General features: G+C 36.8%; 1 protein-coding gene across 3 annotated transcripts in view; it reads left to right on the top strand.

Moving 5' to 3' along the window:
- The window catches only part of PTH2R (parathyroid hormone 2 receptor), a 145,719-nt gene that overhangs the window by 15,904 nt on the left and 112,504 nt on the right, over positions 1-17,311 (top strand). For 2 of the 3 annotated variants that reach the window (XM_072812600.1, XM_072812599.1), the window contains exons 2-4: positions 6,096-6,204; positions 15,205-15,315; positions 15,454-15,575. In XM_072812600.1, the coding sequence (XP_072668701.1) occupies positions 6,096-6,204; positions 15,205-15,315; positions 15,454-15,575 (342 nt within the window). The remainder of the gene's footprint in view (positions 1-6,095; positions 6,205-15,204; positions 15,316-15,453; positions 15,576-17,311) is intronic. The other variant, XM_072812601.1, reaches the window with a different exon arrangement.

Genomic DNA, 17,311 nt, shown 5'->3' with positions numbered 1-17,311 from the left:
GCGAGCGAGTGCACACAAGCAGGGAGAGCAGGAGAGGGAGAAGCAGGCTCTCTGCTGAGCAGGGAGCCCAATGTAGGACTTGATCCCAGGACCCTGGGATCATGACCTGAGCTGAAGGCAGATACTTAACTGACTGAGCCACCCAGGTGCCCCTGATTTCTATTTTTATCTTTATTGTGTCCTTTCTACCTGCTTTGGTTTTAGTTTGCTCTTCTTTTTCCAGGTTCTTGAGGTAGGGCCTTATGTTATTGATATGAGGTTTTTCTTCTTTACCAATGCAGATATTTAGTGTTGCAAGTTTCTCTCAGCATCTTTTTAGCTATGCCTTCACATTTTGATATTTTGGATTTTCATTTTCAGTCAGTTCAGTGTATTGTTCTGATTTCCTCTGAGACTTCCTTTTTGACCCGTGGATTATTTAGAAGTATGTTCTTTAGTTTTCAAGTGTTTGAATATTTCCCTGTTATCGTTCTCTTTTTGATTTCTGGTTTGAACCCATCGTGTCTGAGAACATAGTCTGTAAACTTCTTGTGATCTATCTTATGGCCCAGGATATGGTCTGTCTTGGTATTTATTCTGTGAGCACTCGGAAAGAATGTGTACTCTGACTTGTTGAGTGAAGTGTTCTATAAATGTCTATTAGATCCTTTCAATTGATGGTGTTGTTGAGTTCTCTATCTTTGTTGCCTTTCTGTCTCATTGTTATATCAATTGAGCAGGGAGTATTTAAGTTTCCAGTATAATTGTGGATTTATCTATTTCCGCTTTCAATTCTGTCAATATTTGCTTCACATATTTTTTCTGTTTTTTTAAAAGATTTATTTGTTTATTTTAGAGAGAGAGAGTGAGAGCGTGGGCTAGAGGGAGACAGAGAGGGAGAATCTCAAGCAGACTCTCTGCTGAGCACAGAGCTCCCCGAGGGACTCAGTCTCATGACCCTGAAATCATGACTTGAGCTGAAACCAAGAGCTGGTTTACCGACTGAGCCACCTGGGTGCCCCTATTTTTGTTTTTTGATGCATACACTTTTCAGATAGCTATTTTTTTTTTTTTTTGGTGGAATGATACTTTTATTCTTATATAATGTCCCTCTTGGTGGTCTGTGGTACTTTTGTTTGCTCTGAAGTCTACTTTATCTGGTGTTAATATAGTTGGGGAAGTGAGAGTATCCGTAGAAGTAAAGGTTTAGTGTCCCCAGCCAGCTGCTGTTGACACCCAAGGTGGGGAGCTCCTTGTTGCTGATGGGTGGGGATGTGAGTTCTCCTCCCCATGTGGTCTCCACTGACACCACAATAGGGTGCCTCATTGCTAGGTTGACTTCCTACTTGGTCTTTTCTGACAGTGCCCCAAGGAGGGTACCTTTTAACTGCCAGCAGGGAGTGGAAGTCCAGGCTCCCACGGTCTCCATTGATTCCTGAGGGGTGATGGCCATGTCACAGACCAGTGGGTAGATGTCCTGGCTCTCTTCTTTGCTCTGAGACCTCTCTGGAGGGAGTGTAGGGTCACCTCCTTACAGCTCGCCAAGACTGAGAGTCTAGGCTCTCCACTTGGCCGTGGCTCCTGCCAGTAGGCATAAAAGTGCAGGTTTTTTCCTGTGGAGTTTGGCTTAGTTCGAGCTGTTATTGTGTAAAAGTTTTCTATCTAGTCAGGCCATCACTTTACCTCCTTGCTGTACAGAGCATGGTTTTCTTGAGGCTTTCTTTTTTTCTTTTTTTTTTTTTGGTCAGTATCTGTTGGTGTTTCAGAATTGCCAGCGTCTCAACTCCAAGCCCCAAGTACATAAGGCAGAAAGAAGACAGAGAATTTACCACTGGTGTTGTTCTTTGGGATCTACGGTCCCTGGCTGGTCTGCTTCCTGCTCTTTGCCTTTCAGAATCCTCTTATGTTCAAACATCTAATTTATGGGTTCATGTTTGCTTAAAAATGGAATGAGTATGAATATTGCAATTATAAGAATTTGCATATTCTGACTTTAACCAATCAGTATCTATAACAACAATTTTATTTTCAGGAAAAGACAACATTTTATTTCAAATTGTAAATGGTCACTTGCCCAGAAAAATTACTAATATCTTTTTTTTTAAACTAAATGTGCCATTTTATTTTGGATGCAATTGTTGCTCTTGGATTAACAGACATTGGACATGAAAACTCTTCTGTTTTAAGTATGCTATGATTTTACTGTCCATCTATTGTGAAGAACACTTGTATCTGTAACTAAGGAGGGAGAGAAAGCAATTTAAAAGATGTTAAACATTTCTTTATTCTCACTTGAAATGACTAAAGGCCAATTTAGAATATCATAAATTAGCACAGTCTAACCAAATTTGCTTCTGGTTAAACTGGCCACATTGTGTAGGGCAAAATATCCATAGCAGCTACAGATTATATGATGCTTATGTTCCTGGAAAGGTTATCCCTATACAAAGGCTAAATCTGCAGAAAAGAAAACAAAAAATATATTTATTCAAGTAAAAATGGGCAAGGGATGATTTGCAATGTTCATGTTTGGTAACTGAAGTAAAATTTCTCTTAATCAAATTTATAGTTCTGAAGGTCACAGCTTACTTAGTGTTTTCTAGGATTGAGGTAAAAGAAAGTAACTATTGAACTGAAAATACAAACAAAAACCCAGCCAGAAAACAAAACGAAAAAAATGTGTATGGTGCCTGGCTGTTTCTGGATAATGAATGGGAAGATGTCAGTTTTCCTACAGTGCCCACATTTCATTCTCCCTTTAGGGTTAGTGAGATTTTTAGGGCTCACTTTTAATGTAGGTACTTTTAACTCAAGATCTGCATTGTGTTCACCTGAGGACTAAATTATGGTATGTATTCCAATCCAAAAAATTAGTTTTTGTTTATTATCTCTTTTCATAAATATCATTAAATGTGAGCATTGAACTATGAATATTATCTAGAAATCTCTAAAACTATATACCAGACTATTCACTGAGCTACTTTTTTTATAATAAATATATTAGGAAATAATAAACTCGTAATTTTCAGGAATAAGACTTTAAAAAAAATTTTTTATGGGTGTTCAACTTGCCAACATATAGAATAACACCCAATGCTCATCCCATCAAGTGCCCCCCTCAGTGCCTATCACCCAGTCACCCCTACCTCCTGCCCACCTTCCCTTCCACCACCCCTAGTTCATTTCCCAGAGTTAGGAGTCTCTCATGTTCTGAGGAATAAGACTTTTTTTTAACACCGAAACTAGTTCTTCTGATAGATTTTTTTCTGTATCCTTTATTTCAAGGTAACCTGTCGGTCTGTCATTTTATATATTATTTAAAATAATAATAATCAGTAATCTCTAAGTTTTTATGACTAATAATGCAAACATCTATTTCTAATGTTTAGTCTGTAGTGTCTTATTGCACAACATAAAAAGAGTTATTTTCCCACTTTCCTTAAAGAATGATTCTAGAGAATAAGTATTTACAGCCTGAAATTAAAGATTTGGGGTTTGCAAAAGATTGTATTATTGGGAGTTGGTCACTTAGTTAAATTGATGGATTTTATCATCTCATTTGATTTAAGAATTTCTAAGTCCCTACAGAAAAACAGAATTGGCAAAGCTCTGGATGTTGTTGCTGTTGTTGTTGTTATTATTATTATTATTATTATTTTATTTTTATTTTAAAGATTGTATTTATTTATTTGAAAGAGAGAGAGTGAGCATCAGTAAGAGAGCAGTAGAGGCAGAGGGAGAGGGAGAAGCTGACTCTCGCTGAGCAGGGAACCCAACATGAGGCTCGATCTCAGGATGCTGGGATCATGACCTGAGCTGAAGGCAGACACTTAACCAACTGAGCCAGGCAGGTGCCTCTAGACCCTATTATTGTTAATAAATCTACAAAACCACAGTACTCAGTATTCTCTTTCTTTTTTAATAAGATTTTATTTATTTATTCATGAGAGACACAGAGACAGAGAGAGAGAGGCAGAGACACAGGCAGAGGGAGAAGCAGGCTCCCTGCAGGAAGCCTGATGTGGGACTCCATCCCAGGTCTCCAGGATCACGCCCTGGGCCAAAGGTGGTGCCAAACCGCTGAGCCACCTGGGCTGCCCTCTCTTTGTAGAAAATAGATGACCACCTGTAGAAAATTGTAGTTGTTTAAAGATATATTTATAAATTTTTTGCTGTCTTCCTTTGAAAAGGTAGAGATTAATTTCTCTCCTCTTGAGTGAGACTTGGTGGTTTGTTTTAGCTAATGGAATATGATCAAAATGACCATGAATGAAATCTGAGACTAGATCATCAAAGGCATGGTGGCTTTCTCCTTGCATTCTTTCTGGAATTGCTCATCTATGGGAAGGCAGTTGCCATATTGTAAAAACACTCAGGCACCATATGTAGAGAACTGTATGGTGAGGAACTAACATTTCTTCCTCTTATCAGCCACTGAGGAACTTAAGCCCTCTGCCAATAGCTGTGTGAGTGCGCCATCTTGGAAGTGGATCCTCTAGTCCCAGTCAAATCTAGGTGAAAGCATCTATAGATGAAGTCCCTTTTTTTTTTTTTTCCAGATGAACCCCTAAGTGAAATCTCATAAGAGACTGAAACCCAGAACCACCCAACTAAGCCTCTCCCACGTTGTGAGATAATGTTTAAGCCACAGAGTTTAATATGTTACATAGCTGAAAATAACAAAGATCTTTCCCTCCTTAAAATTCTGTGTTTTGGATTAATTCTTGGTACCAAATGAATTATATCATGTTAGATGAAGCATGACTTTGTTATTGAGTTTTCTGGAAATTCAATGTGGTTTAAAGAGATGTGTATGGGTGCCAAGTTGGCAGAGGTGGATTTTGGTGACTTTGTTGGCTTTGTCAACTTGGCTATGTTAAATGTTTTTTTCTAGAATCCACATTCCCTTTAGTTTCTGGTTAGGGTGACACACAAGACATTTTTTCATGAGCACTGGAGAACAGAAGTGAAGCAGCAGCCATTTTGGTTTTTACATTCAGATGGTCAAGGCAGGTACTTACATATCTCACACGTTGTTGTTTATTTGTTGGCTCAGCTCACTGGGGAGAGATAGCAGCCAAGTCTGTAGATGCTTCTTCTTTTCCTGGGTCCTCATTTAACTTCTCTGGTTCCTGGGATAAGTGGTGTTTAGGTCCATGATAAAGAATGCCAGCTTCTGTTGGACACCTACAGTATGAGGGTTGGAGCTGCTAAGAATTTGCATGGACTCTAGAGTGTCCTCATGGTTTCTAGCTCATGCTCATGGTTCCAGTTTGTTTTTACTTTCCCTCTGTTTACACTCATCTTCTCTTTTTTACTGGCTGATCTTCAGATTTCCACATCCAGCATAGGACCCCCTGCCTCAAAAAAAAAAAAAAAAAAAAAAAGCCTTCTGGAGATTGTTTAACTACCTCCCACAACCATTTAATCAAACCCCTAAAACAAGTACTTATTGTCTCTATCTCTACCTGTATTTCTCTATAATCTACCTTAATCTCTTAATAGTTCTGCTTCTCTGATTTGTAACTTGACTAATAGAATGATCACACTTATTGTGTGCCTTCAAATATGTTCATTCTCAAACCCATTAAAGTTAGTGCAAGAAACACAAAGTGTTCTTGTGAAACATGAGGATTATCAGTCTCCACCTCCAAAAATAAATTCTGATTCACTGAATCTGATGTGTAGCCTAAGGATCTGCATTTTATATGTGCATCAGATTCAGGTGGTCCAAGCATCATGCTTTGAACAAACATTTCTGAATATTTTGTCATGTTTAAAATATATTTCATTGAAATGAAAGTTTTCCAAAGTAGAATTTCCTCTCTATGACTGGTGCTGTTAAAGTCAAATCAAGGTGAACTCATTCAATAAGAAATCATTATTCACTTGTATGTTAGAAGCGTGTTCCAGGGTGAGAATGGGTATCAAGGTGTCTGGTGAAAGATGTCTTGTAAAAAGTTTGACTCAGACAGAAGACTATTCTAGATAGCTGGATATCAAAACTTTAATTTTCAAATATATTAGAAGGTAGATTAATGAAAGATTATGTCATGGCTTAAAAAAAAAGAGGTAATGGGAATATTTTTCTGTTTGTATTTTGTTCATTTCCACAGCTGGATTCTGATGGCACCATTACTATAGAGGAGCAGATTGTCCTTGTGCTGAAAGCTAAAGTACAGTGTGAACTCAACATCACAGCTCAGCTCCAGGAAGGAGGTAAAGGTGCTGAAAATTATGTCTTCTTGTGTTCCTACCCCAATCCTCAAAAAGACTCAAGTTTCCCTTTTAAGTAGTAGCAGAGTGTTCCTCACTAGTCTTTCCATGTTTCTATACGGAGTGTGTAGAATGGATTCAGGCTCTTCTCATTTCTTTAACCGCAAGCTCTTCCCTCCATATGGACAGAATGACTTGCCTGATTTTTGAGTTTCAGAGTAGCAGCTGGGCATGTGCATGTCAGTCTCTTTCTCAGGCCTCAGATCTGTTTGTGTGCAGAGAGCATGAGTACTGGTTTGCCCTTAACTAGGTAGTAGGCTTGGAGGGGGCAGGCTCTGTTTCTTGCGCATATTGCTTGCACTTTTGGGTAGTACAGATAAATATCAGAAGAACAAACAAGGAGGCCCTTTTATATGTACCTAAGCCCTGTTCTCAAAAAAATTTTTTTTCTTAGTGAAATAATCATTTAATTTCCATATGCCTGACTCTTTGTGTAATTTTTCAATTAGTTCCAAATTCAAGTGGGGAACTAGGAAAACAAAACAACTCTACAGGTGAGCTTGTGGTGGTGTTGGTGCTTTTGAGTGGTTCTCCTCTTGTAAATATACAGGAACCTGTGGCTTGTGCTCCTTGGGGCCTGGTACTCACTCACAGTTCTTATTGGGGCCATTGAAAAAAGTTACTTATTGGAATCTTTGGAGTAGTAGGTAAATTATAAGAGTTTACATGGGAAAATTTCTTGCCTTGATAGTTGATTATAATTAAGGAATTTTTTTTTAAAAGAGAGGTGCTATTGACTGAATTTCCTAACTTCCCAACAGTCAGAATGCAGCAGATAATGTCTTTAAAGCTATGCCTTACTAAAATTAGCAACTCAGGAAACAACAGATGTTGGCAGTGATGTGGAGAAAGAGGGCCCTCTTGCACTGTTGGTGGGAACGCAAGCTGGTTTAGCCACTCTGGGAAACAGTATGGAGGTTCCTCAAAAATGTTAAAAATAGAACTACCCTACAACCCAGAAATTGTGCTACTAGGTATTTATCCAAAGGATACAAAAATACTGAGTCAAAGGGGCACATACATCCCAATGTTTGAAAACACAATGTCCATAATAGCCAAATATGGAAAGAGACCAGATGTCCATTGACAGAAGAATGATTAAAGAAGATGTGGTATACATATACAATGGACTGTTAGCCATCAAAAAGAATGAAATCTCGCCATTTGCAATGACTTGGATGGAACTAGGGGTATTATGCTAAGCAAAATAAGTCAGAGAAAGACAAATACCATACAATTTCACTCATGTAGAATTTAAGGAACAAAACAGATGAACATAGGGAAAGGGAAGGAAAAAATAAAATAAAATGAAATCAGAGCAGTAGACAAACCATAAGAGATTCTTAGCTATAGGAGACAAACTGAGGGTCACTGGAGGAGAGGTGGGGGAGGAGGGATGAGGTAATTAGATGATGGGCATTAAGGAGAACACTTGATGTAATGAGCACTGGGTGTTATATGCAACTGATGAATCACGAAATTCTACCTCTGAAAAGAATAATACAGTATATGTTAACTAAACTGAATAAAAAAAAAAAACAAAACGCTATGCCCTAGGGTACTTGGATGGCTCAGTTGGTTAAGCTTAAGACTTTTGATTTTGGCTCAGTTCATGATCTCAGGTTTGTGAGACTGAGCCTGGGGTAGAGCTCTGCACTGGGTGTGGAGCCTGCTTAAAATTCTCTCTCTCTCTACCTACCTCTTCCCCCACCTCTCCCTCCCTAAAAAGAAAAAAAAAGCTATGCCCTATAATGAAATATCTGGTTTGATCTACTTCATTCTAATCTCCAAATACTTAATTTAAGAATTTTTATTAAAGTTTATAACTTCTACCTCTTGAATAATATAAGCAATTTGAAATATTTTAATTTCTTCCAAATTATATGTTATTGTCATATAATTTTACATTAATAAGGTCATATAGTTTTATCTTAATTATATATTTTAATTTTTCTTCAAAAATTTACAAGAATGTCTTTTTGTAAGATTTCTTTATGTTAGAAGTTGCTTGCAGTGAATACTCTCAGTGTTCGCTTGTCTAAAAAGGTGTTTATTTCAGTCTCGGGTTTCAAAGGTGCTTTTTCTGAACATAGGATCCTTAGTTGAGAATTATACTTTTAGCACCTGAATATTATTTAATCTTTGCCCTAGCTTCCATTGCTGTTGGTGACAAATCAGTTTTTGGTCTTTGTTGATGATTAATTTTTTTTCTCTCTAGTTCCTTTTAAGAGCTTTTCTTTGAGTTTTATATTCTGCAATTTTATTCTGTTATCTAGGTACAGATTTATTTGATTTCTGAAGTCTGAGGATCTGCCTTTAGCCATTGGTGGGAATTGTTTGCTATTTTGTCTTTGAAACTTTTCTTTCCCTCATTCTCTTAGTCTTTCTATCTGGAACACCAATTAGACAAATCTAGGATCTTTTCACCCTACTCTTTGTGTCTTCATGTCTTGTATATTTTTCTTTTCTTTGTTTCTCTACAGTTTCTTTACTTTGTTTCTCTACTGTTTTGGTAATTTCTTCAGATATATTTTCCAATCTGCTAACTCTTTGTTCAGCTTTGTCTAATGGCTGTTTAATCCATCCATTAAGTTAATTTCGATTATCCATTTTTCACTTTCTGGAATCTTTATATTTAGTATTTATAGTCTTTTTTATCTTCAATATCTTTTCAATTTCTTCTCTTTTTTATTAAACATGTTTTATATTCTTTTTTCTTAAAGATTTGATTTATTTATCCATGAGGGACAGAGAGAGAGAGAGAGAGAGAAGCAGAGATACAGGCAGAGGGAGAAGCAGGCTCCATGCAGAGAGCCCGACGTGGGACTCAATCCCGGGTCTCCAGGATCAGGCCCTGGGCTGAAAGCGGCGCTAAACCACTGAGCCACCCGGGCTGCCCTATGTTTTTTATTCAAATAGCAGAATTATAATATTTGATAATTCTAATATTCATAGACTTTGCTTTTCAATACTTATTACCTCACACGGTGGTTTATTTCCTGTGTCTAATGATTTATGATAAACAACTCATGAGGTTTTCATTGAAAACACATTTAAAAAAATATTTTATTTATTTGAGAGAGAGAGAGCACACAAGAAGTGGGGATGGGCAGAGGGAGAAGCAGACTCCTTGATGAGCAGGGAGTCTGATGAGGGGCTTGATCCCAGGGTTCTGGGATCATGCCCTGAGCCAAAGGCAGATACTTAACTGAGCCACCTAGGTGCCCCAAAGACACATTTTTCCAGAGACGATTTCTGTTACTTCTGTTAGGTGACCTAAGTCTACTTTAATCTAAATTTAAACCACATATGAATGTGAGCTTTTAGTTAGAAATTTTCAGAGAATTGTTTCTTCTGTTGTTTTCTATTCTAATTCTACATGGAGCCAGGAGTGAAACAAGCCAATCTCTTTCTGAAGGATAGTTTTGTTTCTTGTTCACTAACAATGGGGTCATGTCTGGATGGGATCCTGACATTATACATGGAGTTCCTGTTCAATTTCTTGACTGCATCAGGCCTCAGGCTCATCTTTTGTTACTTGAACACAATCAAAATCCAACCTCTAAGCCAACAGATCAGTAAAGGCCTCCAGGGTAAAGCCCTAAATACAGTGCCTGCTGATCCTATGAAATAATTTCTGGCCTCAGCTCTATTCCTTTCATTTATAGTCAGCAAAGCCATGTTTTAAGAAAGCAGGTTTTTATATTAATCCAGTCTTTGTAGGTGTTTTTTCCTAGGAAGGAGTTCTCTAACAGTGTCAGAAAAGAGATTCATTCATGTACCTGTAAAGAGCACTGATTCTGATAGCTCAAACATGCAGGTCTACTAACAAGGAGTAACATCACCATTAAGGAATTTATAAAGATTATTATCTATGAAGGCTAAATGAACTATTTTCTATAAAGTCCCATGAAATATTGAGCTGGAATATAGAGACTAGCTAGTCCAACATTGTCATCTTTAGTGTCTCTTTAACAGTTCAACAAATATATTATTTGCTCACAGTGTATTGTTTCTGTAGTAAGTACCGGAAAAAATGACCCTATTCTGTCCTTGCCCCATGGAGATGATGGAGATGTAAGTTTAACAATAGGAGTATGTGTGTGTAAGTTTAACAACAGAAATATCACAACTATGGACCCATTGAAAAGGTATCTTATTTGATTGAGGATGATGGATTGGAGGAGGCTTCCTGGGGGAATAATCATTTCATTTTCAGAGTAAGGGGGTGGGAATTAGATGTGTAGAGGAGGAAAGGAAAAAGACATTCCTGGCAGAGGGAATAGGATAGGCAAAGCCAAGCAACGATGAAGAGTCACATGTCACATGAGTGACACATAAAAAGAATAAAGGATCTGGATATAAACTTATGTCTAAAACTTCTGAAGGTGTGAATCATGGGAAACATATAGGTGAATAAATATTTAAAGAGAAAAGGCACTTTCTTTGAGGTCTTTCTTTGTACAAATAGGATAGAATTAAATCTGGTCAAATTTTGATTTACCTTTTAATGAAAATATATGTAATTATAGTAAATTGACTAAAAAATGTCTTCAGTTTATATGTAAAAAAACTAGAATGATATTTTGAATTCACTAGTAATTTAAGAAATTTCCATCTTTAAGTTCTCTTAAAGTTGAAAAAGGTGTATCAAAATGTTTAGGAATGAGCTGTTGTGCTGTCTACAATATACTCTAAAATACCACAGCAAAAAATAAATTAGATGAAATACATATGGGAAAATATTAGCAAGTGTCAATTCTAGGTGATGTATATATACATATATACATATATATATAACATTCTATGTTTTATTTTTGAAAAAAAGTGTAATAAAAAGAAAATACAAATTTTTTCATGACTATGAAAATGAAAGTTTAAATGCAAATACCTATCTATAAAATGATTCAAGTAGTTAAAAACAAAACCCAAAATATTATTGATCCCAGTTCGATTTCACAAATGTTTGGTTACACTTATTTCGGGTAACTGTGGAATTGAAAGAGAAAAAGTTAGAGTCTCCAAATTTTAGACCATTCTGTGTAAAGATCATAGTTTGACAAGCATCACTAATAAGTAGTTTGTCCTGGCATACACAAGAGATAACAAGGAATGTAATTAATAGTGTTAATTTATAAAGAGAGATGGGTGAATCATCAGGCAATTAATTAGTTTCTTGGTAACGAATAAAAGTATTTACTCGCATAGGATGTGAAATGATGATCAAAGAGTAGATGTTAATTAAGATCTCTATATTAGCTGTGTGAGGCCATGGCTTCCCCAATCCTTTCAACCTTTGTGAATATTTATTATTCTCTTTGCCAAAGAGCCGCCAGAGAGATGAACACAATCTACAGAAACACTATTTTTTTTTTAAATTTTTTTTTAAAATTTTTATTTATTTATGATAGTCACAGAGAGAGAAAGAGAGAGAGGCAGAGACAGGCAGAGGGAGAAGCAGGCTCCATGCACTGGGAGCCCGACGTGGGATTCGACCCCGGGTCTCCAGGATCGCGCCCTGGGCCAAAGGCAGGCGCCAAACCGCTGCGCCACCCAGGGATCCCCAGAAACACTATTTTTGAGGAATGTTGGTTTTCTGAATTTTGGGGAGTGTGTGTGCATGTATGTGGGGTGGTATAGGGAACTAGAAAACTGTCCCCTTGAGCATGAGGAAAATATCAGCAGATTTGTCTCCATAGTAGTTTAAAAACTACAGTTATAGAATAAATGGTCATTAGGTTTTAAACTTGTATGAACACCTTATTCCATTATGTAACTATTGCCAGAAAATTGCAACATTGCATTTTATCTATTTTCTTTTTCTATCTATCTATCTATCTATCTATCTATCTATCTATCTATCTATCATCTATTTATCTATCATCTATCTATCTATCTGAGAGAGAGAGAGAGAGAGAGAAAGTGCAAGCAGCAGGGAGGGACAGAGGACCGAGGAAGAGGAGTCCCACTGAGAGGGACTCAGTGTGAAGCCCTACATGGGGCTTAATCTCACAACCCTGAGGTCATGACCTGAGCCAAAACCAAGCATTGAGTGCTTAACTGACTGAGCCTCCCAGGCACCCCTCCAGCATACATTTTAGAGGGGCAACTATCGGGATATAAGAATGTGTGTCCAGGTCCAGTTTTTGTAGAGTGCACGATAGCTGGTAAAGGATTGTAGGTAAATGAGGATGAATGACTTGTTAAAGACAGCGTGAATGAATGGGAAGCCATATGGAGTGGCAGCAAGATACAAAAGAGTGTCTAGGGTAAAGTTGAAGGAGATTGATTCACTGCACTCTGTTTAAACAAGAAAGTAAAACAGAACACAGGTAATGATGGAAAGGAACAGGTGAAGCTGTGCTCCAGCAGCAAAAGCCAGTGTGATGGATTCCTGGGTTGCTTGTGATATGGGAAGCACAGGCTTCTATTGTGTGAGCAAAGTGAGGCTGTTTCCAAGAAAATGTCCTCTTCTGTAAGAACAGTGTGGGCGACAGAAGACATTTCCTTTTTCTTATTGTTTCAGCAATTCCCAAAGCAAATCAAGTTATTTGTTTCCATTCGATATGGAGGACGCTAAAAAGTTAATTTCAGGTTTATGCTGAGTTCTTTTCTGTACAGATCAGGGTTTGTGGGACTGTTCGAAGCTGAATAAACAACTTGACAACATGAACATCAGCTAGAACAAAATTCCTCAGCTTCAGTAAGTGTGATTGGCAATTAAAAAATTGAGAAAGCTGTAAGGGATGGTACTCATGGTAGCAGAATAAGGGTCCCCAAAGATGTCCAGACCCTACTACCTGGTGTTATGCCTGTGTATGCTATGTAATGTGGCACAAGGACGCTGCCGATGGGTTTAGTTATGGGCCTTAGAATAGGGAGGTTATCCTGGATTATCTGGGTGGGTCAGATTTAATCTCTTGTTCCCTTTAAAGTCTCAGAGGAGGGTGGACGAATCAGTAAGGGGAAAGAAGAGTGGAGGAGAGACTGGAAATGTAAGAAGGGTTCAACCTGCCTTGCTGACTTTGAAGATGGAGGAAGGGAGTCATTAGCCAAGGAATCCAAGTGGCTTCTACAAGTTGATAGCTAGTGAGGAAATGGGGAACTCAGTCCTGGCTGAACTCACTGGAGTTCTGACTTAAAGCAGAATAGTGAGATAATAAGTCTGGGTTATTTGAAGCTGTGAAGTTTGTGGTAATTTGTTATGGTTGCAATAGAAAAATGAATACAACACTCATTAAAACTAATCTCATTTTGAAATGGAGGATATGCTCTTTTCTTGGAAGTTCAATATACAACTAATGAAGAGGAGTCCTGAAGAACGGAGTGTTGACACTGACTGAATATTTGTTAAGCCCTTGCCAAAAACAGACAAAATTCCCCACACTTACTATTGGAATGCGATGAGAATGCAGTTAAAAAATATAGAAGGAAAGGGGATAAGGAGTACTTTGGATGTAATTGTAAGTGGGGAGAGTTTACTCAGAAGTGAGCTGTGAATAAAAGTCTGTAGGGTGGAGGGGAATAAGCCTTCAGGCCATTTGGTGAACACACCAAATTGGAGGGAGAACTAGGAGGATCTTAGCAGAACTGAAGTTGAGGAGATAGCGGGGAAAGTGGATTTTGCAGGGCTTTCAGACACTGTAAAGACTTGGCTTTTGCTGGGAGTGAGATGGGAAGCCTTTGGGAGATTTTGGCTTATTGTGTGAACGAATGAAGGGAGAGCAAGAATGGATCCTGGAAGACCAGATTTACCTTTCAATGAAAAATTTCTTCAATGTATGTGTAAAAAACTAGAACAGCATTTTGATTTCAGTAATTTAAGAAATTTCCACTTTTAAATTCTTTTAAGGTTGAGAGCTGCATATCAAAATATTTAAGAGTGAGCTGTTACGCTGTCTGAAATTTACTTTAAAATACCACAGCAAAAAAATAAATTAGATGAAATAAATATGGTAAAATATTAGCAAGTATCAATTCTAGGCGATGTGTGTGTGTGTATATATATGTGTATATATATATATTCTGCTATATTTATGAAAAAATTTTATAATAAATATTTTCCTAATGTCTATGAAACAAAATAAAATGTAAATGTAAATGTATTTGCATACCTACCTATAAAATGATTCAAGTAGTTAAATTTTGGGAATTGAAAACCCAAAATTTATTGATCTCGGTTTGACTTCACAAATGTATATTACTTGTGTTATGGTTACATTACATTATCAGTTCAGTTATAGAACTGAAAAAAGACAAACTTGGAGTCTCCAAATTTTAGATTGTTCTGTGTAAATATCATATGATTGATGAACTTGGACCATGGTGTGGCAATGGAGGTTTTAAAAAGTACTGCAGTTATGGATGCATTTTGTCAATTCAATACCCTCCACTCCAAATCCTTTTATACTTGATTCTTGAGGAGAGTAGAGCTTGTGAGAATTTTGAGATGAGTGTTAGACTCAAACAAATTACTAGAATTATTGGTAAAAAAAAAATAAGCAAAGACGTATTGGTAAAAAGGCAAACTCAAGTCTTGGAGCTTACCTGGGAAGCTCAGTCTGTTTCACATATCATATTTTTTAATAGCAATTTTTAAAAATCTCAAGTAAAAAATGTATTTATAACTATGGTTGAATTTTACTAAAGTTGTTCACAATGAATTCCAGTGTTTCCTTTATGTTACTTGCTCAACTCACATATAGTGGAATCACTAAAATGTTTTTAATTTATGCAAACCAAATGTTCCTATTAATAGATCTTTATGAAACTAGGTGGATGACTCTTAGGACATTTGCCTCATATCAACCCCATTCTAGTTTCCACAATCACCAATTTGTTTTACACTTTGCTAAGATGGAGACCTGGAATTTTGTATTTTGAGTGCATCTATTATCTGGTTCCAATTGCATTTTTGTTTATTTGCTTTTTAATTTTTTTCTTTATTAGAGGGAAATTGTTTCCCAGAATGGGATGGACTCATTTGTTGGCCCAGAGGAACAGTGGGGAAAATATTGGCTGTCCCATGCCCTCCTTATATTTATGACTTCAATCATAAAGGTATTGAGTTTTTCTGAAATGATTAAATTGGAATAGAAATGTACTTAAAAAAAAAAAAAAAGAAATGTACTTTTTTTCTCCCCTAATGAGGGCCAAGTGAATTGAGCAATCTCAATGTTTTTCTTCATGTCTTTGTAGGAGTTGCTTTCCGACACTGTAACCCCAATGGAACATGGGATTTTATGTACAGTTTAAATAAAACATGGGCTAATTATTCAGACTGCCTTCGTTTTCTGCAGCAAGATATCAGCATAGGAAAGGTAATGATACCTTTGTATTTGTGAGCCCCTAAGGGAAAATGGAATAATATTTTTATGCATTTCTTAATTGTCAACTATCACATATAAAAACCTCTTTATTCTAGGACACAAAGATTGTAAAAGATGAAAGCAAAGTTGGAATCTTTTTAGCTATCCAGTTAAGGAAAGGTGTAGGACCTGAAACATTCTAGTTTTTTTCTTTAGGTTAGAGTTATCTGGCTGAGATATATGCATATATACTTATAAATATGTGTGTATATTGTGTTATAGTATGTTATGTGTACATTATATTTAGCTATACTACATTAGATTATGCATACAAATCAAAATAGGTAGTCAGCACCATGATTTACAATTTCTTGTTACCTGTGAATGGCTACATCTCATTTCATTCTATATTCCTGAAGGAGATTTGTATTCTATTTTATTACTTATTTTATTTATTTTAAAGATTTACTTATTCATCAGAGACACAAGAGAGAGAGGCAGAGACAGAGGCAGAAGGAGAAGCAGGTCCCTGTAGAGAGCCCGATGTGGGACTTGATCCTAGGACCCCGGGATCACACCCTGGGCCAAAGGCAGATGCTCAACCACTGAGCCACCCAGGCGTCCTGAGATTTGTATTTTAAAGATGTATTTTTCATTTCATAAGATTAGCCAGTAGGTGATTTCATTAGCATAAGAAAGATTAGAGTTGTAGAATCAAGGATTAGAAGCAAGGGGCATCCTTTAGGTCTTGCAGACGATGCCTTAATTTTATACCTGAGTCAGCTCAGAGCCAGAGATTAGGTATTAGAGTGGCCCCGCTCACTGATGACAGGCTTTAAAGCAGAATCCCGATATCCAAGTTCTTCATCAGTGCTGTTTGCAGTATAGCAAACTGTTGTAAACTTTGGAAACTTCTAGATAGTCACTTTTAAGTGATACATGGTGCTTTAAAAGTCATGCTTAATTTCCTATCACTCAAACCTCATGAGTAAAATGCATGATGATACATGCATATGATGTTAAGAGTGAACATGATAAATAGATGTATAAATGATTTTTATTGGGACCCTGAGAACAGTCTGTCATACATAAACTCTACGAGCATTAGAGATTTTTCTTTATGCTTGATTTTTTTTGGAGAGGGGAGAAGCAGGGAGAGCAGGAGGAGAAGCAGTGAGTTACAGATTTCTTTGATTTTGCATTTTGCACTAGTCAGGACTTCCTTTCTTAACTTCCTTCTTTTCTACACAAAGCACTACCACCTTAATGAACTCTTTAGTAAGTTGCTGAAAGACCTTCAGCTCCATTTAGTAAGTTGCTGAAAGACCTTCAGCTCCCCCCTGCTTTTGTATTTCACACATTATCTAAATGTTGACAAACTTTTTGGATAAAATTAGTCAATGTGAAGAGATGATGTATTCCACAATGGAGCTAAAACTAACAGTGACTTTGTATAAAATGTTTGAAAATAATTTTAATTTCATCAACAGAAAGAAATACTCAATATTTGGTGTACTCTGTGATGAATTTATTTGTACGTGAAATGATGAATGCATGTCTTTCACAGCTTTTAAATGGACATTAAGTTAAATCATGGTTTTATTTACACTGAACTCTAATCTTGTAACCACTCTTTGTGATTACTGTGTATTCCAACAATCAAAGTAGCTAAGGATGGTAGTATACCCAAGCATGTATTGTTTCATGTAAACATGATCTAAAAATTAACTGAAAAAAATTGATGAATT

The sequence above is a fragment of the Canis lupus genome, chromosome 36 (assembly GCF_048164855.1).
Source record: "Canis lupus baileyi chromosome 36, mCanLup2.hap1, whole genome shotgun sequence".
In the NCBI taxonomy this organism is placed as follows: domain Eukaryota; kingdom Metazoa; phylum Chordata; class Mammalia; order Carnivora; family Canidae; genus Canis; species Canis lupus.
Note: the sequence above shows the minus strand (reverse complement) of the source record. Positions and strands in the feature narration are given on the sequence as shown.